Source organism: Strix aluco, chromosome 17 (genome assembly GCF_031877795.1).
Source record: "Strix aluco isolate bStrAlu1 chromosome 17, bStrAlu1.hap1, whole genome shotgun sequence".
NCBI lineage: Eukaryota > Metazoa > Chordata > Aves > Strigiformes > Strigidae > Strix > Strix aluco.
The window spans coordinates 904,897-929,056 of NC_133947.1; the positions used below are offsets into that span (position 1 = coordinate 904,897).

General features: G+C 62.3%; 1 protein-coding gene across 3 annotated transcripts; it reads right to left on the reverse strand.

Moving 5' to 3' along the window:
• Window positions 1–176: 176 nt before the first annotated feature.
• DNMT3B (DNA methyltransferase 3 beta) lies at window positions 177–22,137 on the reverse strand. 3 transcript variants are annotated; one of them, XM_074843169.1, is made up of 21 exons: window positions 22,078–22,137; window positions 18,819–18,926; window positions 18,042–18,350; window positions 14,122–14,266; window positions 13,385–13,494; window positions 12,151–12,303; window positions 11,554–11,745; window positions 9,968–10,126; window positions 9,175–9,282; window positions 8,036–8,177; window positions 7,590–7,718; window positions 7,086–7,130; window positions 6,775–6,854; window positions 6,430–6,542; window positions 5,893–6,076; window positions 5,409–5,493; window positions 4,737–4,978; window positions 4,504–4,594; window positions 4,115–4,263; window positions 3,391–3,476; window positions 177–2,310 (listed from the first exon to the last, which is right to left on the reverse strand). In XM_074843169.1, the coding sequence occupies exons 3-21, from the start codon at window positions 18,144–18,146 to the stop codon at window positions 2,169–2,171; spliced, it is 2,460 nt and encodes an 819-aa protein (XP_074699270.1). In that variant the 5' UTR covers window positions 18,147–18,350; window positions 18,819–18,926; window positions 22,078–22,137; the 3' UTR covers window positions 177–2,168. The 3 variants fall into 3 exon arrangements, with proteins under 3 accessions (XP_074699270.1, XP_074699271.1, XP_074699269.1); XM_074843170.1 differs by lacking the exon at window positions 22,078–22,137 and adding an exon at window positions 19,751–19,876 and having other exon boundaries at window positions 4,737–4,882; XM_074843168.1 differs by lacking the exon at window positions 22,078–22,137 and adding an exon at window positions 19,751–19,876.
• Between the last annotated feature and the right edge of the window lie 2,023 nt (window positions 22,138–24,160).

Below are 24,160 nucleotides of genomic sequence, written 5' to 3' on the forward strand. Positions count from 1 at the left end.
CCAAGGCAGAGGACGACCGTCACCCCCAAGGCCCCGCGTCGGGCTCCGGGGCTGGGCAGAGGAATTAGTGTTGTGCCAGAGGTCCAGGCTTAAGGGCGGGCGGCCCCCAGCACCCACGAGCTTCCCACACCCCCAGCACCCACGGAGCAGGTGACAAAGGTGGCGAGAGGGTGCGACTTGTCCCCGAGCGCGTCGCACGTGCCAGGGGTGACGCGGAGGAGAGCGCTTGGCCTTCTCCAGCGTTTTCTTAACTATGTCACTGAGAACAAACCCCTTTGGGAACACTTCAGAGTAACCTCCGGGCAGGACCAAGGGAAAAAGCCTTTAAACTACCTGGGCTTCCCTTGCTGCCCATTCCTGAGCGCAGCCTTGGGCTGGAGACCAAGAGAAGACGGTCCTTGGAGCCTGGGGAGGGGCGCGGGGTGGAAAGCTGCACGCAAGAGTGGAAAATGGGAGGCTCCCTCCTCCGGGGAGGCTGCCGTCCTCCACCCGCCATGAGAGGGGTGCGAGGGGGTCCCCGCGTGTCAGAGAGGTAGAAGGAGCTGGGAGAGAAGCTCTCATTTCCCACTGCTGCTGTGCAACACCTCGCGAGGCAGCGGCTGAAGGGTTGGCCCAACACAAAACCACAGTTTGCACGTGCCTGATTTTGAGAAGGCACCCCAGGACTCTGCCAGACCCAGGAGACAGGTCGTAGGGGAGGACAGAGGGACCGAGGGGGGAACGTCACGAGTTGTTTCAGTGCATTGAAATGTGCATTGGAGTCAGGGGTCCCTGGGAGACGCGGTCTGGGACAGCAGCCCCGTGGCTACGAAAACCTGGCAGAGAGGGACGGGCTCTGCTGCGCACCCAGGACGTTATGAAGAGTGAGATAATCACTCCGGCAAAGTTAGGGAGCAGGAGGGCAATTAAAAGTGAGCGTGGCGGTGGCCGCAGGAGCTCCTGGTTTGGGGGTGCAGCCCCAGGAGCCCCCCAAGGCGCTCTCGGGCTGGGGCTGGGCACGTAACAAGCACCAGCAGCATCCCAGCTCCGCGCAGTCGTGCCCGGGGAGACGGGCGGCAGGGAAGAAGGGACAGCCCCTGCCCGCAGACCCCCAGGACCTGCCCCTGCCCCGCACCCCCCACCCCAGCGCTGCCGGGTGCGGGGGGGGATTGTCCCTGCCCCACAGCTGACGCACTGCCAATACTGCTCGGGTTTGTGACATCGTATGTGACATTTGGGGCTGCATTTCGAAGATGACATTGACCACTACGCTATCCTTCCTGCCGATGCACCACATTCATCTGGGAAATGAATGCTCAGAGAACATTTTCCTTTATGGACACTGGAGCCCAAATCCTCCCTGCTCTGGTAACTGTGTAAGCGTTCAAACCACTCAGCAGGATTTTAAAATGTAAGGAAAAGTTTTAGATGCTTTAAAAAAAGGAAGTAGTGAATATTTGTAAACTACAGCCAAACATATAAAACAGTATTTCTTTAGTTCTAGCTAGAAAAGTAATTCTATCACCTCACAGTTCAGTTTCAGCTACATTCAGGTCTAGGAATCTCCACATTCTTATGTAATGCCTTAAAGCAGCAATAGACGTTAAACAACAAAGTTTATCAAAAAAAGTCTTAAAAATAAAAAAAGATTTGGTTTCTGTATCCTGCATGTTCAGTGTATGTAACCTGACCAGGGTCCCTTACACCTGCTGCTACAGTTTGGGAATTTTTGGCAGTTGCTTCAAGAGAGGTTTTGTTTGTTTAGGAAGAGCAGTAATTCGCTATAGTTCAAGTTTGCCTGCAGCATCCCAGCAGCTGCCTCCACACTTACTGCTCAGCAAGTTGTGACTTTCCAGCTCTAGGCTAAAACGGAGTATTTCATGCTCCAGAGGAGCCTTCCCGTCCCATCAGTTATGCATAGAGCATCCTGCGCTGAGTAATTAAAGCTCTTTTGTCCATCATTTTCTACATATCACTGCCGTTAGTCCCTTGAAAGAAAAGTTACCCTGCCAGGTTCTTTGGTTAAAGACATTTCCTCAGCTCTCCCTGCGGGGCCAGGCTGCCTCCCCGCAGCTCATGGCCGGGGAGGGATGGTGCCGTGGCAGAGTCCGGCGGCCGTGCCCGTCCCTCTCCCGCCACGGCAGCGGAGCTGTGCATCTTTACCAGAGAGACGAGGGACGCTCGGCTTGCTATTCACAGGCAAAGTAATCCTTGAGCGGGGAAAAGAGGTGCTGGATGACGGGGATGCTCCACGATCTCCCCAGCAGCTTCTGGCGAGCCCCGCGGCCGATGTTGGAGACGTCCGTGTAGTGGAGGGGGAAGCCGAAGATCCTGCGGAGCAGAGGCAGGAGAGTGGGGGGTGAGGCTTGGGGGCTGCCCTGGGGCCCACCAGCCACGGCCAGGACGCAGCATCCCCCTGTCCCACCCCCACATCCAGCCTGGGGCTCCCTCAAGCCCCAGCCTGTGTTTTAGTCTTGCTCAGCAGAAGCTCCTCGCTGCGTGGACTCCCCACCAGCTCTCCAATTTTCTTTCCCAGCAAGCGAACACACATCGCTTTCCACCCGCAGGCCTCAGAGCATTCGGCAAAGGCGAGGCAGTCGCTCCTGCTCTGCCCAGGGCAGCAGCAAGTTCAAGTGCCATTTCAAACGGCACTTTTGACACGACAAAGGCTGGGCAATTGCTATTTCACTTTCAAATACCTCCATGCCTCTAGCTCAGCTTTAATTAGTTTTAACTCCCAACAAATACTGGTAATTTAAATATAAACAAGCGAAAATATTTAAGCCCAGTCTGTGTTTACTGGTCGAGGCATTCGCTGTGCAAAAACTCGTTTTTGCTGCTAGGAGTGTTTGGTGTGCAGGACTGCTAGTAATTGGATGTTGCTCTACTCCAAGTCCTTCTGTTGTGTTTTGCCATGAATTTGGGCTGCTATGAGGTGCGAACAAAAGTCTGGAGAAGTTGTGCTCGGCAGCAGCAGCCGCCTGCCATAGCGTGAGCTTCCCCACGCCGCTGCACTGGGCTGCTCAGGTTCATCTCCAGCAAACCGGGGCCCAGGGCTGCCACACAGCACCCCCACATCAGTCTGGGTCTTAAAACAAAGGCCAGCGCATCCCCCAAGCCAGACACACCACGCAGCATCCGGCACGAGCCCTGTTGCTCGTCCCTCCACAGGCTTCAGGTCCGGGGCAGGGGACGCTGCTACACTTTCACTTTTCCCACAGTCTCACTGCTGCTCATTAGCAAGTGCATTATCATTGTGCACACCACCGCGGGGAAAATGCACCCAACGGGAGCTGCAGCTCTTCGGCTCCCAGGAGCTGGGCTTCGGGCCAAGGGGGAAAGAACAACACAAGCACCACGAAACAAAACAAAACTACAGCGAGAGATTCAAAACGGCAGCGAAGGATTTACCTGTTCATCCCGGGAAGGTTGCCCCAGAAGTAGCGGGCTCGGTGGGCAGCTGATATCTTGATGGCGTCGATCATAACTGGGTTACACTGCAGGGCACAAGAGGGGGAAAAATAAAAGTTAGAGGAGGTGTGGGCTCAGCCTTCTGCACGGACAGCCCGTCTCCACTGCCCTGCAGGGACTGAAAGCCTTCAGCAAATCCTCCTGAGGACGTAGCCCCGACAGACCCTTGTTCCACACCAGAGCTCAGGCCGGTTGGCCATGTGGGCTCCCACACCATAGCCATGGCCAGCAGCTAATGAACAGCACAGCATGCTTCAGCGCTGATTTTTCTGGGCCAGGATCAGGACCATCAGCCTCTGATGGGACTTTAACCCACAGGAGTCCCTGCTGACCCACAGCCCGTCTTGGCTAACACAGAGTTAAAAATTCTTTCCAGTCCCTGACCTCCCTCTCCCTAGAAATAACAGGCATTGCTCAGAACAGATGCTTTCTGCAAGGCTGGCAAAAACCTGCCCCCAGAGAACCAGTGCTCAGGGTTAACCTGCTGCAAGCCAGAGGGGGTCCAGAGCCAAGACTAACAACTTGATTCCTGGCGTGTGCACCAGGCCGGGGGTTTCCCAGCGTAACCACAGCCAGACCCTCAGTGCCTCGGCACACCCTGCCCAGCCCAGCAAGCGCCTCCTGCTCTGAGGACGCCTCCCCCGAAGCCGGCGGCAATCCCTACCTCCAGAAACCGAGAAATGTCCCTCTTGTCGTTGACCCTCATGGCCACCACGTTCTCAAACATCCAGAAGAAGGGACGCTCCTCTCCCGCCTTGGGACGGGCGTAGTTGAGCAGGTGGTAGAATTCAAAGAACATCCTCCCGGTTCCTTCTGCAAGGGAGAAAAAGCCGGAGCGGCAGGTTGGGACCAGCCATGGCACACAGTGGGGACGGGTCAGGGGGGCCTGGCTGCTCTCCCCACCGCGACTGGCATGGGGACAGCCTGTGTGCCACCCCACAATTTGCAGCTCCGAGGAGAGAAGACGGGGGCTGAACCACTTCCCTTAGGGTGGCTCCACACCCCAGGAGCACCCCGGGGGTACCCAGCCCTGCAGAGGCAAGGCAGCCTTACCATACAGCCCCTTCCTGGCCGGATTGACAAGGGAGAGGTCGTTACAGGGGCTGCCACCGATCACCAGGTCAAAGGGACCCCACTCCTCGATCTAGAGCAAAGACAGACCCAGTTAGGAGACGCCAGGCAAGTGGGGGGTGGTCTCCTCCACAGCAGGGCAGGGGGTGAGCCCATCCCAGGGCTGGCAGGGTGGGACCCCCACAGCCACGGCGCCCCGCAGAAGTGGCGCTCACGTTTCTCTTGGTTATGTTCCGGACGTCGTGCACGTAAGTGATGTTGCCCTCGTGCCGCATGGTGCCCACGGCAAGGGGGTCTTCGCAGATCTCAGAGGCGATGTACTTCTCCACTTGGATGCCCAAGTCCTTCAGCACCAGGTACCCTGCCAAGGGACAGAGGGCTGAGGCTGCGCTGCTCTCTTTAGGCTCCCAGTCTCCTTCGTCAGCACAGAGGCTCGATGTGGCCACTCTTGCATGTCCTAGGTGGGTGCAGTCACACAGAACTTCTGGATGAACAAACTTTTTGACCCACTCCTCCAGGCAGGTTTGCTCCCAGAAAGCAGAACTCCAGAGCCGAGCTGCCTTCAGGCGCTTCTTCACCCGAGGCCAGGCTACCAGCACTCCCACAGCTCCCACAGCTCCCACAGCTCCTGCTTCTCGGAGGAACCAGCCACCCGAGACAGCACTTGGCGCAGCAGGAACCTCTGTGAGCAGAATTCCCATCCCATGCCCTCCCGCCATCCCTCCCTCCTCCACAGACCTGTCCAGCAGGAAGGGGAGCCCCTGCCCCCATCCCCTTCTGACGGGGATGCCCCTGCCCCTCATCCCCTTCTCCCCACCAAGCTTTCAGAGCCAGGCTTGAGGCCGTGAAGCCACTGATCCCAGGACGGTGCTCTCCCAGTGCCTCACCTGTGGCTATGCCATCGAATAAAGAGAGCACCCGAATAGGTCTCCTCTTCGCCGGCGGGACTGTGGGGTAGATTTTGGGCGCAGCCTGCAATGAAAGGACAGTGATGAAGGCCCAGCTCTGGGCAGCGCTGCCATGCTCTACGAGGCCACACCTTGGCTCTACAGGCATCACCCCCCCACCTCCAGGGGAGCACTGTGAGTCCCCATCCCTGGGCGGATTTAAAAGACGTGTAGATGTGGCATTAGGGACATGGTTTAGTGGGACTCGGCAGTGCTGGGTTAATGGTTGGACTCGATCTTAAAGGTCTTTCCCAACCTAAAACGATTCCATGATTCTATCTGTGGGGCCAAGAGCCCAGCACCCCTGGGGAAGGGGGGTGAGTGAGACCAAGGCAGAGGGCTGAGCAGTTCTGAGCGGTTGGCCCTGCCCTCCGCAGCTCTCCCCCACAGCCCGGCGCTGGGCTCTCCTGCCCGCAGCCCTTACGTATTCCTGCCCCTTGTCACTGGTGAAGAAGTCCTGCAGGCGGGTGTTCCAGTCCTGCCGGCGCTGCAGCACCCCATAGCTCCTCTGGGGCTGGCACATGTAGCAGTTCCAGGGCTCCTGCTCTTTGGCCTTGGCCGACGTCCCTCGCCCCACCAGCACCTCCAGACACTCCACGCAGAAGCACCTGCCCAAACCACAACAGCTTGTGCCTGTCACCTCCAGAAACCCCTCTGGGCCAGCCCAGCATCTCCTGGAGTCTCCCCGGCCGTGAACCGGAGCCCCCACTCTGTTTTGCAGGATGTTTTTCCAGGCAGAACCCAAGTTTTTAGGGCTGCTAACACAAGCTGGTGACCCAGGCGTGGGTGAAGCTCCTGCCATCCTCCCCAGGGCTTACTGAGGTGAAGCCTGACTTGTCCCTGGGCCAGGACGTGGGGACCAGCACAGCACCCTGCCCAGGCCCACGCACGACCCTGCTTCCCTGCGGCTCTCCAGGAGTGATGTGGGGGGCTCGGCTGGAGGAGCAGAGACGGGGCCCACCTGCAGCAGCTGGCGTTGCTGCAGAGCAGCAGCTCCTTGCCTTCGCAGCAGACGGTGCAGTAGGACTGGTACCCGTCTTCGTCGTACATGTAGAAGAACTCCAGGAATCTATCCTAGCGGAAGGACAGCCGAGAGGAGAGAAGGACAGAGGATCAGGAGCCGTGCTCAGAAGGCGAAGAGAGAACGTGGCTTGGCTCCACCCGCCGTGCACACTGAGAGCTTGGAGATGCACATCCTCGGTGCTCCCAGGGCAGAGAACAGGCCGGGGGACAGGACACGGCCAGGATCTGGCACAGTCACCCCTCCGGCCCCGGCTCCCGCTCAGCCCCGCACGGCAGCACTTACCCTGCATGTCTGGCAGAGCCCCCCCTCGAACAGCGGGTGGAAGGTGGCCGGGTTTCTCCTCCCGCAGGACAAACAGCTGTCTGTGGGACAGAGAGAGCCCCACTCACCGCGGGCAGGGACCCCCGGGCACTCTGCTGCCCTCAACACAGAGGGAGGCCCAGCAACCTGCAGCCACAGCACCTTCCCCCTCTACACGTGGCGGGTAAAAAGGGACCCACGATCTTTGCCTTGTGCTGCCGGCAAGCACCCGCATCGCCCCGCACCCGCATCGCCCCACACCCCTTCCCAAGAGAGATGGGGCAGTTGATTACCTTCAAGACTCCCGCTGTTGTTCGTAACTTCGGAAACCATTTGCACTGTATAAAATTAAAAAGAGAGATTTATCATTCCTTATGTAACAAACTTTAAACGCACTCTACTTACGGACGCCTTATTTCTTGCATTAAAACTGCTACAGCTCTGCCGAGCCTTGCGCAGAGAAGGCAGGCCATGGGCATATTAGAAATTTTGGTGCAAAACCCACGTCCTTTCACTGCTGGAGATATTAGAACTAAAGCTCAAAGCAGCAACACACGGATCATTTCCAAGCTGAGCACTGAATGGCCCCAGCTTGCGGCACCACGTCTTGCAGTTGGGTTTGCTGGCGTCTTGCGAGGCACAAGTGAGCAACACGAGACCACAGAAGCTTCCACCTTTGGAAACCAAGGCTCATGGCTCCCGGGGAAGAGCTGAGCCCTTTCCCAGGGAGGTTTCCCAGTGCTTTTCAGGATGCACGGCCCAGGCCATGTCGCTCTCCAGCTCTCGCTGCCCGTTACCCCGGGTCTGGTCCTCTTCTACTCGCTGCTCCTTGCTGTTGTTGCAGGGGTTGGTCTTCAGCCTCTTGGTGGGGGGAAACTTCTCGAGGGACAGCACCTCCTCCGTCCCGTTCCTCAGCACCCCGCTCTCTGCAAGGGAAAGGCGGCTCCCTGGGGACCAGCCTCCAGCCCCAGGAGCTCCCCAGAGCACCGGGGCCAGGGCCCACCCCAGCCAAAAGCAGAGCCGCCCATGACCGTCCATGCTCCCCACACGCATGGCCCGAGGCTCCAGGTCACTGACTTCCAGCACCAATGGCTCGGAGGGTGCTCTACTCTGGCTTTTTGCAATGCTGCTCGGGGAGGGACCCCAGTGAGGAGCCCCAGGGCCACCTCGGGGCCAGGCCAGTGTGGCCAGGGCAGAGGGCGAGCAGGTTCAGCCCTGAGCCCAGCTCAGGCCACCGCCTCACCTGAGGCTTTGGGCGGCCGCAGCCCCTTCACGCCCAGGGGTTTGAAGCCGGTGAGCGCCCAGTCGATCATGGGCTTCAGCTGCTCCTCCAGGGACTCCCCAGGGGTGGCTGTAAACGTCTTCCCCGACCGGCTGCGGGCAACCTGCCGAGAGAGGAGGGACGGCGTGGGCCAGGGGCATGGGCCAGCGTGACCGGGGCTGGTCCCCAGCCAGGGAGCAGCCAGGCTGCAGCGTGCACAGCCCATGGGCCTGCCCGGGCTGTGGGCCCAGGCCCCCTCCCCACCACACACGCTTGGTGTCCCAGGCACAGCGGCAGCTGCCGGATTCCGGCACTGGGAGTGCCCTCGGCCGCGCTCCTGTGCCTCCCCTCCCCGCCACGAGCCCATCTGTGCTCCACCAGCCCCAGCCAAGCTGGGAGCAGGGACAGCCCGGCCCCAGCTCCCCAGCAAACGACAGGAAAAGCAAAGAAAAGGCAGCAGAGGTGCCCGTGGGTTTGCAGCACCATAACCCGGAGTGTGACACATCCCCCGGATGGGGATCAGACTCACGGGGTGCTCAGCGCCAGCCCCGACTGAAAGGGCAGCCGGCACCAGCCCAGGACACCAGCCCAGGACACCAGCCCAGGACACCAGCCCAGGACACCTCCCGGCAGCAGGACACAGCAAGACCCCACACATTGGAGCCTGGTCCCAGGGTTTCTGGAGCAGCAGCAGTTACTCCTGAATTCCCCAGGATAAGCAGAGTTTGGCCCCGTGGCTGCACTTGGAAATAGTCCCAGGAGAGAAAGGAGGGGCTTCCTACAGACATCTGTCCATACCACCCCAGCAGATGGGGGAAATGATTAATTCCGGGCTGTGGCAGGAGCTCCCTCACTGATCGCTCTCAAGGTGATTCACGGGGTTACCCAGAGCCGTCCCACGATGCAAAGCAGAGCAATGTGCAGGGGCAGAGCCCCGAGCACCCCCTCACACGCTGCCCAAGCTCTGCAGGGGCCAGGGCTGAGCAGACACCCGGCTGGGGCATCTCCTCCCGCCACAGCGAAGCGTCTCCTTGGCCGGCTCAGCCCGTCCCTCCCTGTGTCCCGCTGCCCCCCCAGCCTGGACCCTTGGCTGTCCAGCCCCAGCTCTGCCCCGCCGTTACCTCCAGGGCATGGTATATGGCTCGTCGGTAGGAGACCAGCTTATTGAACGTGGAAGAATTGAAATGCTGCCTAAAGGCCATCAGTCCCACCAGCTTGTCTGCAGAAACCTGGGACAGAGGGACAGAAGCTTACCACAGGCGGGCAGGGCAGGGTGGGCCTCACTTCAGCCGTGCCCCCCGCGGCACCGAGCCCCCCCACAGCACAGCAGCTCCCAACACAGCTCTCGCACCGCGCCCATCCTGCGCTGCGGGGCTTTGTCTGGCCTGTGCAGCCACGCGAGGAATCCCAGCGTCAGCTTTATTGCACTCGCAACTAGGACGGGCGTTTTGCACCCTCTGCTGGCACCGCACCTCTGCCGGCACGGCACAGCCCGCACGGGCAACCGGCACAGGCAACCGGCACGGCGCTTCCCTCCCTCCTGCCTGCAGCCCAGGGCAGGCGTGGGACGGCCGAGGGGTGACGGGGCTCTGGGAGGGGACCCCTGACCAGGCAGGGAGCGATGGGCGCAGCCCTGGAGACCAGGTCTTGGGCAAAACCTTGAGAAGGGGCCGGGCAGACGTCCCTGGTGCCGGCTCCTGTCACCAGCCTGCGGTGGCCCGTCAGTAGCTGCGGGCAGCAGAGTGGGCCAGCGCCAGGCTGCACTTCACGGCAGGGTCCCTGCGCCGGGGGGGCTGCAGCCAGGAACACACACACCCCAGAGGCAGCCCCAGGGATGGACAGACGCAGCAGTGCGCTGAGGTGGGGTCAGCCCGGGCAAAGGCAGGCGCAGGCAGGGGCAGGCAGCGGGCTTACCTCAGAGAACTTCCCGTCTCCGAACCACTGCACCCACCGCATGCCCGAGACGGCCTGGCGCTTGGCCGTGGCTCTGTAGGAGACAACGATCGCAGGCCACCAGGAGAAACCTTTGATTTTTCCCCAGACAAGCTCCCCGATTCCAAACTCCTTCCCATCCTGAAAGCAAGAGGACAACATGGATCAGCCAAAAGCACAGACCCACCCCCCCCATTCTACCCACGTGGGGGAACGGCCCCTGGGTGCCCCCCAGAGCTGCTCTGCCAATTGTGTCACTCGCTGGAGCGAACGTGCGATGATCTACGTAAGCTGCACCCCCCTCCCTCCACAAACCGGCAGCGCTGGCTCCCAGCTCGGGGGAAGGTCTGAGCTCTGCCAGCCCCACACCAGGCCCAGCGCCTGGCACGCACGGCACGGCGCGTGCTGCGTCCTGCACAGCCCTCCCAGCACCAGCGCCCCGTGCCTGCCTGCTCCTGCCTGCGCTCCCGGGGTCTCTGCAAACACCGCGACGCCCTTTCCTGCCCTCACACACACAATCCAGCAGCTCGGCCAGGCAGAAGGGCTTGCAGCAGCCCCGGTGACAGCAACGGGCAAGGCAGGCGGGCAGCAGCGCCAGGGGGCACAGATCTCCTGACCCCCTCACCCACCACAGCCATGTTTGTCTGGGAGAGGCCTGGTCGCCGCATGCTGCCGAGCCACGGCCCAGGCCGAGGGACGCGGGAAGCAGGGCGGGGGATGCCACGTGTCCTGCCTGCCACACGGAGGACTTTGCACCGAGGCTGCTCCCCAAACAGACGAGGCTGCTCCGTGGCACGAGGAAGCCCCTTTGCGGGGCTCACAGCTCAGCTCCTCTGCCTGCACCCCAGGGGGAGGGCACCCACCCCCTGCTTGTGCCCACAGGGGAGAGCAAGAAACAGGGCAGAGCAAAGACAGGGAGAAGAGAAAGAAGAGCTGGGAATTTTGGTGTGACCATGGCAAGGGCGGCAGCCTGACGGGGCCATGCTGGCACAGTGCTGTGCCCAGAGAGGCTCCTCGCGCAGGAGCAGTCCCCTCCTCCTGCAGAGCCTTCCTTCCCAGCTTTGTTCCACAATTAGGCACCTAATTATGCAGCAAGATGCAATTGCCCAGCTCCTGCAAGTCTCGGGCCCTGCCCTGACGCCCGCAGGCAACTGAATCACTCTCTGCAGCTCCATTTCTCTCCAGCATCCCCCAACAGAAACATTTTCTGCACATGCAACTGCCTGTCTCGGCGGGGCAGGGCCCGGCTGCCAGCCCGGCGTGTGCCACGCACGTGTCTCTCAGGGGCCCGGAGAGGCTCTGCAGCCCCACATGTGGCGCAGGCAGGGGCTGGTCCCTGCACAGCACCCACCTGCAGCAAGGTGCCCCCGGAGCAGCACCCACCCCGCTGCCCAACGGACACAGACACTCTGTTGCACCCGGACACACAGGGAAGCGCAGGCAGGGAGGAGGAGGAGGAGGGAGAAGCAGCAGCGAGGTTTCCAGAGGGCTTGGGACAAGCCAGGAAGGTTCATCCCCACCCCAAGTGCAGGATCTCGGTGCAGGAGCAGAGTTTGACCCCCCTGTACCTGGTACTCCAGCGCTGTCCCCGCGTCCCTGCTCTCGGGCTCCTCGGCCCCCAGGTCAGCGGAGCCGTTCTGCCCCTCCTGGGAGCTGCTGCCGGAGAGGGTGCTGCTGCTCTGCAGCGAGTCCCGCGAGTCCTCCTCCGTCAGGTCAATGGTGGTTATGGGGACGGACGTGGCCAGGCGCCGTCTGGAGCTCTGCGCCGGGGAGGGAGCGGAGCGTGAGCGTGGCGGGAGGGTGGGGAGAGGGGCTGGGGGGAGCAGAGACCTGTCCCATGGCACCCCCACCCCTCAGGGGGTTGGAGCGGGTGAGCTGGGGAGCAGCGCACAGACACTGGGGCATCCAAGGGAAAACTGCTCAGATCCTACTTGCAAACCACACAGAAAAGGGTGCACCAGTTGCTCTCTTCCCTTTTCCTCTCCCCAGCTCAGCCCAGGGTGTTCAAAGCACCCACTTCATAGCAGGGGCAAGCAACAGCGCACACCCCCCCACCTCACAGGGGAAACTGAGGCCCAGAGCCACGTCTGAAGCCACTTGGCCAGGGCACAGCAGGTCTCCGGAGCCGCAGGGAAGCCCCAGGGAAGCCCCACGCAGACCCTCACCCGCAGGGGAGTTGGCAGGTCCCGGAGAGTCTCCACGCTGTTCGTTTCCTTGATCTTCATCTCGTGCCGGGTCTGCCCTGCCTGGAAGATGAGGCGGACGGGGGGCTTCTGTCTGAGGCTGCTCTCCCACCCGGCGCTGCCCCGGGGCCGCACCTGCAACCAGAACAGAGAGGTGCGGCGGCACGGAGGCGGGGACGGGGGCACCAGGGGCACCCGCACTCCCGGTGGCCCCAGGGGAAGCAAGAGGAGCGCGGCCCGGCTGCGGGAGGCACCTCGGCCTGAGCCCCTTGGTGCAACCGTGTCCCTCCCGGCATCTCTGCTGGGCTGCAGAGGCATGATGAGCACCCACTGCTGCACCCCCAGCACCCTGCACAGAGGGCAGGGGCCCACCACCAGCTGATTACATCAACTTTTTGTTTCCAGCATCCTCGACTGTTCCCTCCTGCACCCTCCTCCCCGCAGCTACGGCCACGGGGGGGGCCAGCAGCCAGGAGAACTGGCCACCGGGACAGCCACGGGCCCTGGCAGAGCAGCCATCGCGGGCACAGCACCCCACTGACACACACGTGGGTGCTGTCACGCAGGTGGGGGTGTGCTCCCCCCACAGCCCGGCCCCGCAGAGGCACCCAGGGCAGCCCTTCCCCTGCGGTTTCAGCAGCCGCAGTTTACAGGGTCTAACCCAGGCAGGTTTCCTGCATCCGGCGTAACAGAGTTTCAAAATGAAATGAGATTTTGCAAGTGAAGAGTCCCTGAACCCGAGAGAGGGGGGAAAGCAGAATTTTTCGCCCCAGTTGGATTTATGGCTCTTTCTTCTGGAAGCTGCCCCATCACAGGCAGATCTCCAACCTCGGGGTTTTATTTCAAAGTCAAAACACTACAGACAGAAGTTCAAAAACGCTTCCAGACCCTGGAGGTTTGTCAACCTAGTCAACAAAAGGAGAGGGGGGAAAACCGGGGATCCAGCCCCAAAGCAGCTAAGAGTGGGCCAGCCTGAGACTGGGAGACACGAGGCGCTTCGGTCCGTCAGTACGGCCAAGACTTTTTAAAGAAAATATCAGTGTAATAACGATTAGACAGCTGCCACACGCAGTGGGCATCGCTGCGTCACGCACCACGCCCTCCCACGGCTGCTGACGTCATGTAAACCAGGAATTCAAAAATGAAAACAAACATCACGCTTGCAGATGAATATTGCATCTGCAAACAGCCCACAAAGCCCACGGGCAGCACCCACCTCCTGCGCCTCGGCGAGCGCGAGCGGCCAGTCCAGCTCCTCCTTGGAGAGTTCTCCCTCGCTCACCCGCTTGCTGCTCTTCAGGGCCGGCAGCCCCAGGCCCCCGGTGTCTGCACAGGGACAAGGCAGAGGGGGCTCAGGCTCCACCAGCTGCTCCCCCGCCCACGACAGCTCCCAGCAGCGAGGTGTAATTTGAAGAGACCAAAATCTCATCTTGGAGAAACGTGGCCAGGAGCAGGAAGACAAGGGGTGTCCCCCGAGGCTGCCCATGGCGATGCTGCTGACACCAGCAGTCCCAGATCTCCCACCTGCCCCCAAAACTGGGAGGGACCCCAATAGCAAGCGTAGGGACCTTCTTATCTACTTTTTTTGGTCCTGAAAGCTCAGCGGCGTAAGGAATCCCTACACCCGCTGTTCAGGGCTTGTCAGCTGGACAGTTAAAGCAGGACCTCATGAACGCAAGAGGTGGGATTTGGGGCCCAGGACCCCAGGGGCTGTGCTGCACCCCCTCGGGCTGGTGGGGGCTCTCTCGGAGGGTTCAACCACCAAGGGGCAGAGCCAGCACCCCCGTTTCCACAACGGCCTGTCGCTGTGGCCTGGACATGCCGCCGGAAAGCGGAGTCACGGAGGGAGCCCGGCCACGGCCGCGATGCTGCAGCCCCTCGCAAGCCCTCGGGATGGCAGCTGGGAGATCCCTGGCCCCGCGATTCCCGGCACATCCCGGGCACGAGCCCCACCTGGAGCACTGGGCTTCCCACTCGCCTCCAGAGCGAGGGTGGGGGCGTCGTTAGTGGGATCGGCGCAGTCCCCGTTGATGAGGATCAGCTCTGCCCTGCAGTCCGCCTCATCCCGGCCGTGGCTCTTCTCCTTTTTCATGGTCGCCTGTAGAAGCCAGAGCGGAAAGGAGATTGAGCTGTGCAGAAAGCCCCCAGGAAGGCAAAGCCGGCAGCTCTTCAAGCCAGCACCAACTCCTTGCCCTCAGCAGAGGGCTCTGACCAGAGACGCATCTCGAATGGTACCGGGAGCTAACGGGCACCTGGACAAAACCTCCTCACAAATGTGGTGGCCCTGAGGATCCATCAGCTCCAGCGAACAGCGGCCCCAGACACACCGTGTCCTTAGGGAAGCACCGGGGCTTTTCTCCAGCCTCACGGAGCGCTCCAGGGCTTGGTGCTGCCCAGCCCAGGCTGGTGGTCCCAGCCACTGCTCAAGACCCTGTCCAGAGGGGACCTGCCCTTCGCAGCCACCCTGCAGAAACCAGGGGCCATCCCACCCCCCCAGGCTGTGCTCTGGCTGCCCAGCACGCCCAGTACACCCAGCACTGGGTGGGCTGTTACAGCAGCAGCGGGACACGGCCGACAGCTCGCCATGGGGGGCAAAGTCCTGGTGCCTGCAGTGAGTAAACTCCCCCAAAGACAGAAAATTCCTGCCCCCCACCCCCACCCTGGCCTTGGCTCCCCCACCCCAGGGCAAAGGGGCAGGGCAGGGGTCTGCACTGGCAGCACCACCCCCTGCCCTGGAGCACGGGGACACAGCCCCCACCCCGGGGGGGTTGCTGCTGCACAGATAAAGCCCGGTCGGGCGTCCCCCCAGGAGAGAAGGGGACACCTCGCCTCTGCCCTCCCTCGGGTGCCCTCCCTGGATCCTGTTTTTGGAAGTGGAACCCCGCCGGGCTCTCCCAGAGGCACCTGGGACTACGCTAACGAAGCTGCCTCATTGCTGGGCTATGGATCTGTGCTGCAACTTGCCCCTTCGCCAGCACAGTCATTTCAGGAACACGTCACTCGGCTCCACGAGCTAAGGAGCAAGCAGGGCTTTACCCACCCAAGGCCCTGTCAGGGTGCAAAAGTGACACCTCCCCCCCAGCCCCAAAGAGACCCCGGGCTCCAGCCCCGCTGCTCTCGCCCCACATCGCCTCCAACTGCTTCCCTAACAATTGAGATTTCTGCTTTGAGATCATCTGTCAGCACCTCTGGCAAACAAAGACCAGTCTGGGTTTGATGTTTCGGATGCCGAGGGCAGCGTTAAAACTCTGGTAACTTCCAAACACGAAGGAACGCAGGTGCTCAGCACCCACCTCCCCAGGCAGAGCCCATGGGTGCCGTCCTGCCTCCCCCCACAGACACAAAGGGAGCGAGGAGCAGAGGAATGGCACCGGAGGGGGTCTAAAGCTGCATAAACCCCTACAGCTGTGTGCAGAAATCCCATTGCTGCAGCACATCTGCTCCCAGACCCGGCCAACAATTCCTGGGAGCTGCCCAGACTCGCCGGGCTGCCCCCGGCCCGGGCAGCCAGTCCCACATGCTGGCCCCATGGACACCCACTGGCCCCACGGACACCCACCGGCCCCGGATGCTCTCAGACATCCCAGCGCAGCACAGCTGGGTCCAGCTCCTCCAGAGTCTGTTCCCCCTCCCCAGCTGCGATGCTGCAGAACAGCAGCAGTCACTGCCAGCAGTGATGCTGCCACAGAAAACAGCAAATCTCACCCAAAAAAATTAGTGACTCTCACTTGGGAACCCACCCAGCGAGGTGTGAGGGGACACGCTGCTCTGGGCGTGCGGGTGACCCAGAGGAGAGGCTGGGGACGGGGAGATGGGGCAGTGCGAGGCTGTTGAGATCCAGGGAGGGCATGAGCAGGCATGGCCACCTCCCAGCCCCCCCCCGGGACCTTCAGAAGACCTTTGCCTTTGGTCCTTTGTCAGGAGCTTGCCTGAGAGCCTCAGCCCGAGCCCAGGAGGTTCAAACTTGCACCTCAAAATGGCACGGCCAGCCCTCAGCAGGCAACGGGGCAAGTGAGTCCCGGCCAGCCCTGAGCCGGGGGGTGGGACCCAGGGGAGGGGGACACAGCAGCCAGGTCCCCCCCACCAGGACACAGAGCCAGGACTGAGCACCCGATGTGCCAGGCTGAGCTTTGCCACGTGCTCAGGGAGCTCCGACACCATCTTTGTTCCAATTATAAAGTGGGGGGAAAAAAAAAAAAAAAAAAGAGATCGCTTTGGGTGGAACTGCTCCCTGGCAGAGCTGGGGACCCGCATGGCCCAGCTCCACCGGCACAGGGGCCCGGCCGCAGGCACTGGTGTAAGCACGGGTGTTTTGTTTTGGCCCATGGGGTGCAAGCGGCGTGCACGCAGGAGCACAGGCACAGCTCACTCCCTGCACTTCTCCGGCCGCACCACCCGAGATCACTCGAGGACATCCCGTCACCATCCCCTGACACGCCAGCGGGAAGGGGCACATCCCACCCGCCCAAACTGCAAAGCTGGTTAAAGTCTCGCTCTCCCCGAGACCTCGGGGCTGCCATCCCCATTCCTCCTCTGCTGCCTTTGGCACCAAACAGAGCCACGCGCCTGGGACCGTCCTGCCCGCCGGCCCCCGGGATCTCCCGCAGGAGCCACCGTCCTCACAAGCCTCTCCACGTCCTGCTCGGGAGGAAGGCTCAGCTCTTTGTCCTCGCCTCCCCTCGCAGAAACGCACACCAACATGTGCACACAGGGCATTACGAAAATAATAAGAACCAGAGCACTCCCCTCACATGTTCTGTCTCACGGGAGGAGGAGAAAAACAGCACCGCAGTGTTTGCATTGCTTAACGCACGGCAAACATACAGGCATGCACTGCAGCCCTGCGCCTCGCACAAGAACCCACGAAGAATAAAATAATGCAGAATTCCAGCTCCGCTGCTCCAAGCTCCCCAAGAGACTGGCACTAGCGGCAGCCCCGGCACTGCCTGGTGACCAGGACGTGCCCTGCAGCCATACCCCACCGAGACAATGAACCCGCTGACTCCGGATCCCGCCCTAGTTTTGCAATACCAGTTTCTTTAAGGTTTGCCAAACTGGTTAAAGACCGTGCCACAGTATTAACTGCTTAGAGAGACTTCCCGGGCCCTGCCCGGCCGCGCTCGCCGGCCGGCCCCGAGCGGGCCGAGCGGCTGCGCTCACCTGCGGGGCGTCCCGGCAGGGCCGTGGCTGCGGCCCCCGCTGCCCCCCGGGGCCAGGGCTGCTCCCCCAGCCTGGCTCGGCCCGGCTTCAGTTTTCCTTCTTGAGGAAACAGGCCGGGCCTTATCAGGTGCGTGTTCCCAGGAGGTGGAGAGATGGCAGGGGAGACAGCCGGACTTTGCCTCCAGACAGGGGCACATGCATATCAAAAGGCTGGAGGGAAGCTTTTCCGTGATGGCTGGGATGGCAGCCATCACCCAAGCCCTGTTTGAATAACAAAAAGAAATAAAGGACCCCAATGGCCGGGGCTTGCTCCCTCCAGGCTGGCTCCTGCCGAGGGCTCTGGGCCATCGCGCACACAAATGGCCTTTAACTCGCCCCAAACCGAACATTTCCCTCTAATCCTGGGAAGAAAAGAGTTGCTGGGTTGGCAGTTTAGTAAGAAAGGGAGCCCATTTTGGCAGATATGCTCATTAAGAAGGGCAGGCTCTCCCCTCCCCTGCCCGTTTCCTGTGCCTGGCCCCTCTCCGGCTCTCACCGCTCCCGCGCTCCGGCACTTCCCTCCATTTTCCCCCCGTTTCCTCTCCTGCCCCCCCTGCCCCGCTCCGCTCCCCCGCCGGCCCGCAGCAGCCCTCGGCGGCCACCCCCAGGCTCCAGCACGGCGCCCGCTGCCTTTCAGCAAAGCCCGGTTGAAAGAAAAGAAACAAAAAACAAACCGGCCCCTCCTCTCCCCGTGAAGACCAGGCCTGAGAAGTCTCCTGGGCAGCCACCATCACAGCCAGCCGCTGCTCCAGCCGCTCTAGGCTCTTTACCATGCTCATCTCGGCCGTGTCCCGCCGCGGGGAGCCCCGCCGGCCCTCCGAGCCCCCCGCCCAGGGACGGGCCCGGCGGGCAGGAGCGGGGGCCCGGCCCGGTGCTGCCTGCGGGCAGGGCTGGGGGCTGCGGGGGCTCCGCCGTCGCGCAGGTGGGTCTCGCTCAGCGGTGGCGGGTCCTGAGTCCGCAGCGGTCACTGCTTCATCTTCCCCCTGCACAAGAGGATGTGAAGAGATGACTGTGACACCTCGCTGTCCCCTTCTCCCCGCCCCCCCGGCCATGTACAGCGGGGCTCAAGCCCCCAGCCCTCCCCAGGGCGGGGGGGCTGGGACACCCCGGCTCCTTCCTCCTCATTTCATTCAAAATTAGGCAACTGGAGGCAGAGGCAGAACAGCCAAGTCCTGCTGCGACGTTCTAAGCCCCCTCGCTCCTTCCCCTGGCCCCCTCCCGCGGGGGCGTGGGTGCAGCATCACCGCTCGCCCCAGGTGCCCACCCGCTGCCCCCTCCCCCGGTATCCCGGTCCTTGTGCCCCACGCTGCGGCCACCCCGGAGTTCATTTCTCTGTCTCCGACGTTCTCCCCACACACACACACACCCCCCGCGGCTTCTCCCCGGGCTGTGGAGGAGGAGGATGTCGGCAGAGCTGCCCCCGGGCCCCCCCGCTGCCCCCGGGGCGGTACCTGCCGTCGGGGCCGGTGCCCGGCAGCTGAGCGCGCCCCGGCTCCGGCCGCCCCCCCCCAAGCCCCGGGGAGCCTTCGCGCCCGAGGCGCCGGCCGGGAGCTGCTTTCCTGCGAATAGAGAAGAGAAAAAAAAGAAAAAAAATCAAGATGCGCTGACAGATCCTTGCCCCAAGAACCGAAAACAAAGGTGTTCAGCCCCGGCAGCGCTGCCGCCGCATCCCGGGCTCCCGGAAGCCCTCCCCGTGCCCCCCTGCCTTTGGGGGGGGGGCGGGGGGGCGGTGCTGCCCGGGGCCCGCCGAGCCACGGGCAGGGTAACCCCAAACCCGCCCCAAACCCTCCCCGCCCCGAAGCCATCACTTGCTGGTTCACCGACGGCAGCCCCGGGGCTCCCGGGGTTTGTCGTGCTCCCGCCGCGACCCCGGGCTCGGCTCCTGCCCCGCGGCCCCGGCCCGTCCCGGCATCGCGGGGGCGCAGGGGGGGTCCCCAACACCCACCCCGGCCCCGCCGTGACAGCCCCGGGACGCACCCCCGGGGGCCGCGGCCGCGGCCTCCGCGGGAAACTCCGAAAGTTCCGACGGGAGCCGGAGGGGCGGGCGGGACCGGCGGGAGCCCGGCCCGAGGCTGGGGGAGCACCGACCCCCCCTCCACAAACCCTCCCGGAGCCGAGCGCCGGCAACAAGTGGCGGCGGGGCCCGGCGCCCCTTCCCCCGAGCCCCCCGGGCGGAGCAACGCGAGTCCCCGGGAACCGGCCGCGGGGACCGGCCGGGGCGCTCCCGGTGCCGCGTCCCCGCCCGCCCCATTGTCCCCCGCCGCCGCCACCGCGCACAACAAAGCCGCCCACGAGGATGCACCGCCGCCCCGGGCCCGGCCCCGACCCCCCCCCCGCCCTCCCGGCGCCCCCCGCCCGGTCCCGGCCCCGGCCCCGCGCTCACCTGCGCCGCGGCGGGACGCGCCGTCCAACGGGGCCGCGCTGCCGCTCGCCACCGCCCGCGCCCCGGCCGGCCCCCGACAGCCCCGCGCTCCGGTTACATGGCGCTTTAACCCTGCCCGTGCTGGGCAGCCCCTCCTCCTCCTCCTCCGCCGCCGCCCCCGCCGCCCCACGGCGGGGGAGGGGAGGGGAGCACAGGGCCCGCACCCGCCCGACCCCCCCCCCACCCGGGCCCGCATCCCCGGGACTCTGCACTGACCTGGGGCCCGCACCCCCCGGGGCTCCGCATCCCCCCCTCCGCCGCTCCGCACGCCCGGCGCCCCGGTACCCCCTCCCAGCTCCGCATTCCTCCAGTGCCCCGCACCCCCCCACCCCGGGCATCCCCCGCAGCCCCGACGCCCCAGAACCCCCCACTGCTCTGCATCGCCCGGGGCCCCGCATCCCCCCCCCGGTGCGCCGCATCCTGTCCCCGGGGCTCCACAATCCGCCCCCCTGCGCTGTCTCTCACCCTCCCGGGGCTCCCCACCTCCGGGTACCCACCGGCATCCCGGTGTCACCCCCAGTGCCCGGCATCCCCCCGGGGTTCAGCATCCCTGCGGGGCTCGGCCCTCGGAGCCCCCCCCGGAGCTCAGCCCGGGCGGCAGAGGAGCCCCCCCCGGGGGAGAAGGGGCACCCCGGGACCGGGCAGAGCCCTCACCCTGCCAAGCCACCCCCCTGCCCAGCGGCTTTCCAGCTGCACTGTGCCCCGTGCAGCGCGGCATGGGCAGACAAAGCCCCCCCCAAGATTTACAGTCAGTTTTTGTTTGTTTGTTCTTTCCTTTTCCCGTACGGAGACACTCGCAGGGGCTGTGCTGGGGACGAGGAAAACACTCTGCGCCTCTCCTGCCCAAGACAAAGCATCCAGAGTCCACGTGGGGTATAATCTCTGCTCGCTCGCTATTACTTCTAGATCCAGCAGAAAACTGTGGGACAGTAAGAAGGAATATGATTGTCTCGGTGTGATAGAAATAAGTTTTCAAGGCCAGGAGGGAAAATGAGTGAGTCAGCCAAAGCATCCGAACCCTGCGGGAAGCGCCTGGACCAGCCCGCGGCCTGTACAGCAGGTTCCCCCAGACCACCCCTCCGTCCCCGCGAAACACAACGCGTGAAAAATGTGGCTGCCCGTGCAAAAAAACCCAGAAATCTGGTCTGGATAAACCTTGGGGAACACGGAGATTACAGTTCAAATAAACACACACTGCATAAACCTAAAGCTAATTTGCAACTCGGCTGAGTAGATTAAAACCAAGCAAATAGATGTTACTCCAGTTTGGTTTTCCAGATTTGGAAAACCGAGATGCTTTTCCAGGTTGTGCCCAGAGAGTTTCTAGGGTGCTGTTAGGGTGGAATTAGCCCTTGCTCCACGCATCCCCGGGCTCCTCTCCCTTTCTACGGAAACCTTCCTGCCTCTGTTGGCCTCGCTGACCTGCCATCAATCTCCCGCCTGGCTGAAACGCCCTCTTTCTCTCTCTTCCCCTCAGTTATCATTTAATTCGGGAGCGCGGGCCTGTGCACACTCTTTCTGAGAGAGGCCTGGTACCAAACAAAGCAGCTCTGGGCAGATTATGAGCCAAACCCTGATCCTTTTCCCTATCTCTGCCACACACAACCAGAGAGAAGCTGTGAGTTTATTTCTTAACAATCAAGAGAGTCTGTGTGTCATCTCACGGGGGAAAAAGGTACCTCTAAAGAGGATTTTATATTTAGGCTCCTGCCAGACATTTCTGGGACCCCGTGCTGGGCTCTGCCATTCCCGCTTGCAGGCGGCAGCCTTGCCCGGCCCCGCTCCCCGGCAGCCCTGAGGCTCTCCAGCACGGAGGAGCGGTGGGACGTGGCCGTGGGGACAAAGCTCCTGCGCCCCATCACTGGAGCAGCTGCGAGAAGCTGGGAAGCGTGGCCAGGGCTGACCTGAGCCGGGAGCAGCGGCTGGGGAGAGGTCGGGGGGTCCCTCGCCACCCCCCCGGCGCAGGCCGTGCCACGGACATGTCCCCCCCTGTGCCACGGGGGCTCGATCGGGCGCAGCCGGGCTGCCCAGTGCCCCTGCAAACGGGCATTTCAGCAAGAGCCAGTTCGCAGCTGCTGAACCGCCAGCATTGCAAACCCACGGAGCCGGTGACCGGCCAGCCGGAAGAGCCACTCTCTGCCACCACCACAACAGAGTCGGGACTGGCCGCACCCACTCACATCAGAAGTGATTCCTCATCCTCATCTCCCCCTGCGACGCTTCCCAGGGACGGTGCCAGCCCCTCCATGCACAACTCACCACTCCCAACCCTGAACCCTCCTCCTCACCGTAGGCTGCTCAGCCGTTGCCTTCTCCACAGTGTCCCCAGGTTGTGGCACCAGGCCCAGCTCTCCTCTGTCCACCCCATTGCCCCACTTCCAATTTCTTCCTAAACTTCTCCTTTGCCACCCTGGCCAGGCAAACCAACGCCGTTCCCTCCCCGGAGCTCTGCTCTGGCTCCGATCACCCGCCGTCTCTTGCTTTGCACCCAAGTGTGCGACCCAGGACCAGCTCCGTGTTTCAGAAGCAGCGTGCCTGGAGATGCTGGACAAATAACTGAGCAAACACGTGTCACTACCTCCAGCCGTCAGCAGTGCAACCTTGTCACCTCTGGATCTGTGGGTCCCACATTCCCAGCCCCCAGTTGCGGCTAAGTGCTTGTTTAGACTTCTAGCAGGCAGGGAGAAGCGCCAGCACCATTAAATCACCCCAGACAGTTGCAAGCTCCTCCAGCGACCCTGGGGCAGGGAGCAGGAGGAACTTTTCCTTTCACTGAAGCCAGCGGAGACACTCCTGCCGAGTTCAGGCTTCGGGGTTTCCCGTGTCGGTGGACACACAGCCCACGGCACAGCGGTGCTTCCCCAGCCTGCAGCAACAACCATTTTCACTGCAGGACCCCACCGGAGCACGTCCTGCGGGATGTGTCCTCCTCTTCCGCCAGCAGCTCTGTGGCCTGAGCCCTTGCCCCAGCCCCACACTGGCCACCAGCCTCTCCACCAGCTCTACCAGTTCCTCCAGCTCCGCTCCATTACAGCTCCCAGTGACCGGCCGCTCCTCACCACTGGTCCCCAGAGAAGCTCTCCCGAGCCCGGGGCAGAGCTGTGTCACCCCGCAGCACGGTGTCAGGGCTGTGGCTACTGCAAGCAAGGTCTGTCCCTGCTGTGGGAAGGCCTCATCCTGCTGCCACATGTGGGAATAGAGCCTCCAGGCTCCCCTACGGCTGGGCTGGCTTCTTCCATCTGGGGGGAATTGCTGTTTACACAGAGATAGGAAGTGTTATCCCTCCTACATGAAGTTTCTAGCCCTTCCTGTGGGCTGGGCAGGACCACATGATACAAACCTCTAATAAAAATAAGGTTAAAAATAAGTGTCATCTGTGTACCCAGAACATCTAGAAAGTCTGCAGCTACCCGCCTGTAAACTTCAAATGCAAAGGCACACAAAGAAAAATCTTCAATGCCTCTCTAACAAAGCTGGCCACAAAATCCTCTTTTTCCTAGAAAACAGGATACGCCTGCTACAGCCTAATCTGAAGTGACGAGGCCTCCCCAAACCGCCCTCCCAAGCATATGTACTTTTATCGGGAGAAACGCTGCTCCCCAGGGGCGGCTGCCAGCAGAACCCCCTCCGCTCCGGGTCCAGAGCTTTTCCTTCTCTCGTGGGTGAGGGATTCTCCTCTCTGCTCGCGAGGGAGCCGGCAGAGGAAGGGGTTTGCCTGCGGTCGCAAGGCAGGAGTGTACCAGAGCCCGGCAGTGGTGCTCCCAGCCCCGCCGCAACCTTTGCACGCAACGTTTGCAATAATTTACTCCTGTAGCAACGTTTGCCTGGGAGCAAACAGTGCAGAGTGTGATGGGGGACAGGAAGGGGCATCAAACTGCAGGAGAAACTGAGATCCTGGTCTCAAAGATCTCATTTATATCAGGCTCCCCTGGGAGCAGAACTAACCCCTCCAAAGTTTCCTCTGGGCAATCTCCACCAGCCCAGCAAGCTGGAGGAGCTGCAGCACCCTCAGCCCGTGTAGGGAGATGTTCTCCCCAGGCCTCAGGCACTGCAGGTGGGCAGAGCACACAGAAAGCGGGTGGGCTCCGCACCAGCCAGGGTGAAAGGCCTCTGGGGTTTACCCCTGGCTCCTTCACACACTTTTACCTTTTCTGGGCCTTTCTCAGGCCAGCTAGTGCAGGCAGCGCTCCCCGCTTCAGGAAAGGTGCTCTGAGGCTGCAAAGGGCTTTGAGAACTTTGGATAAAAAGCGGCGTCAGAGAACAGGAGGGTGACACCCCAGGATTTGATCTCTTGGGAATATATAAGGACCCTTCCCCAGGTAACACTCTCCAAGTGCTGAGGAAGATTTTCAAGTCTGACAGGTGAAATGA

Bases quoted from the DNA above. Each gene is read 5' to 3' on its own strand.
- DNMT3B (XM_074843169.1), bottom strand. From the start codon at position 18,146: ATGAGCATGGTAAAGAGCCTAGAGCGGCTGGAGCAGCGGCTGGCTGTG. The intron at 7,131-7,589 runs GTAACGGGCAGC...AATTTTATACAG, and splicing joins AGAAGAGGACCAGACCCGGG to TGCAAATGGTTTCCGAAGTT. The intron at 6,855-7,085 runs GTAATCAACTGC...TCTGTCCCACAG, and splicing joins CAACAGCGGGAGTCTTGAAG to ACAGCTGTTTGTCCTGCGGG.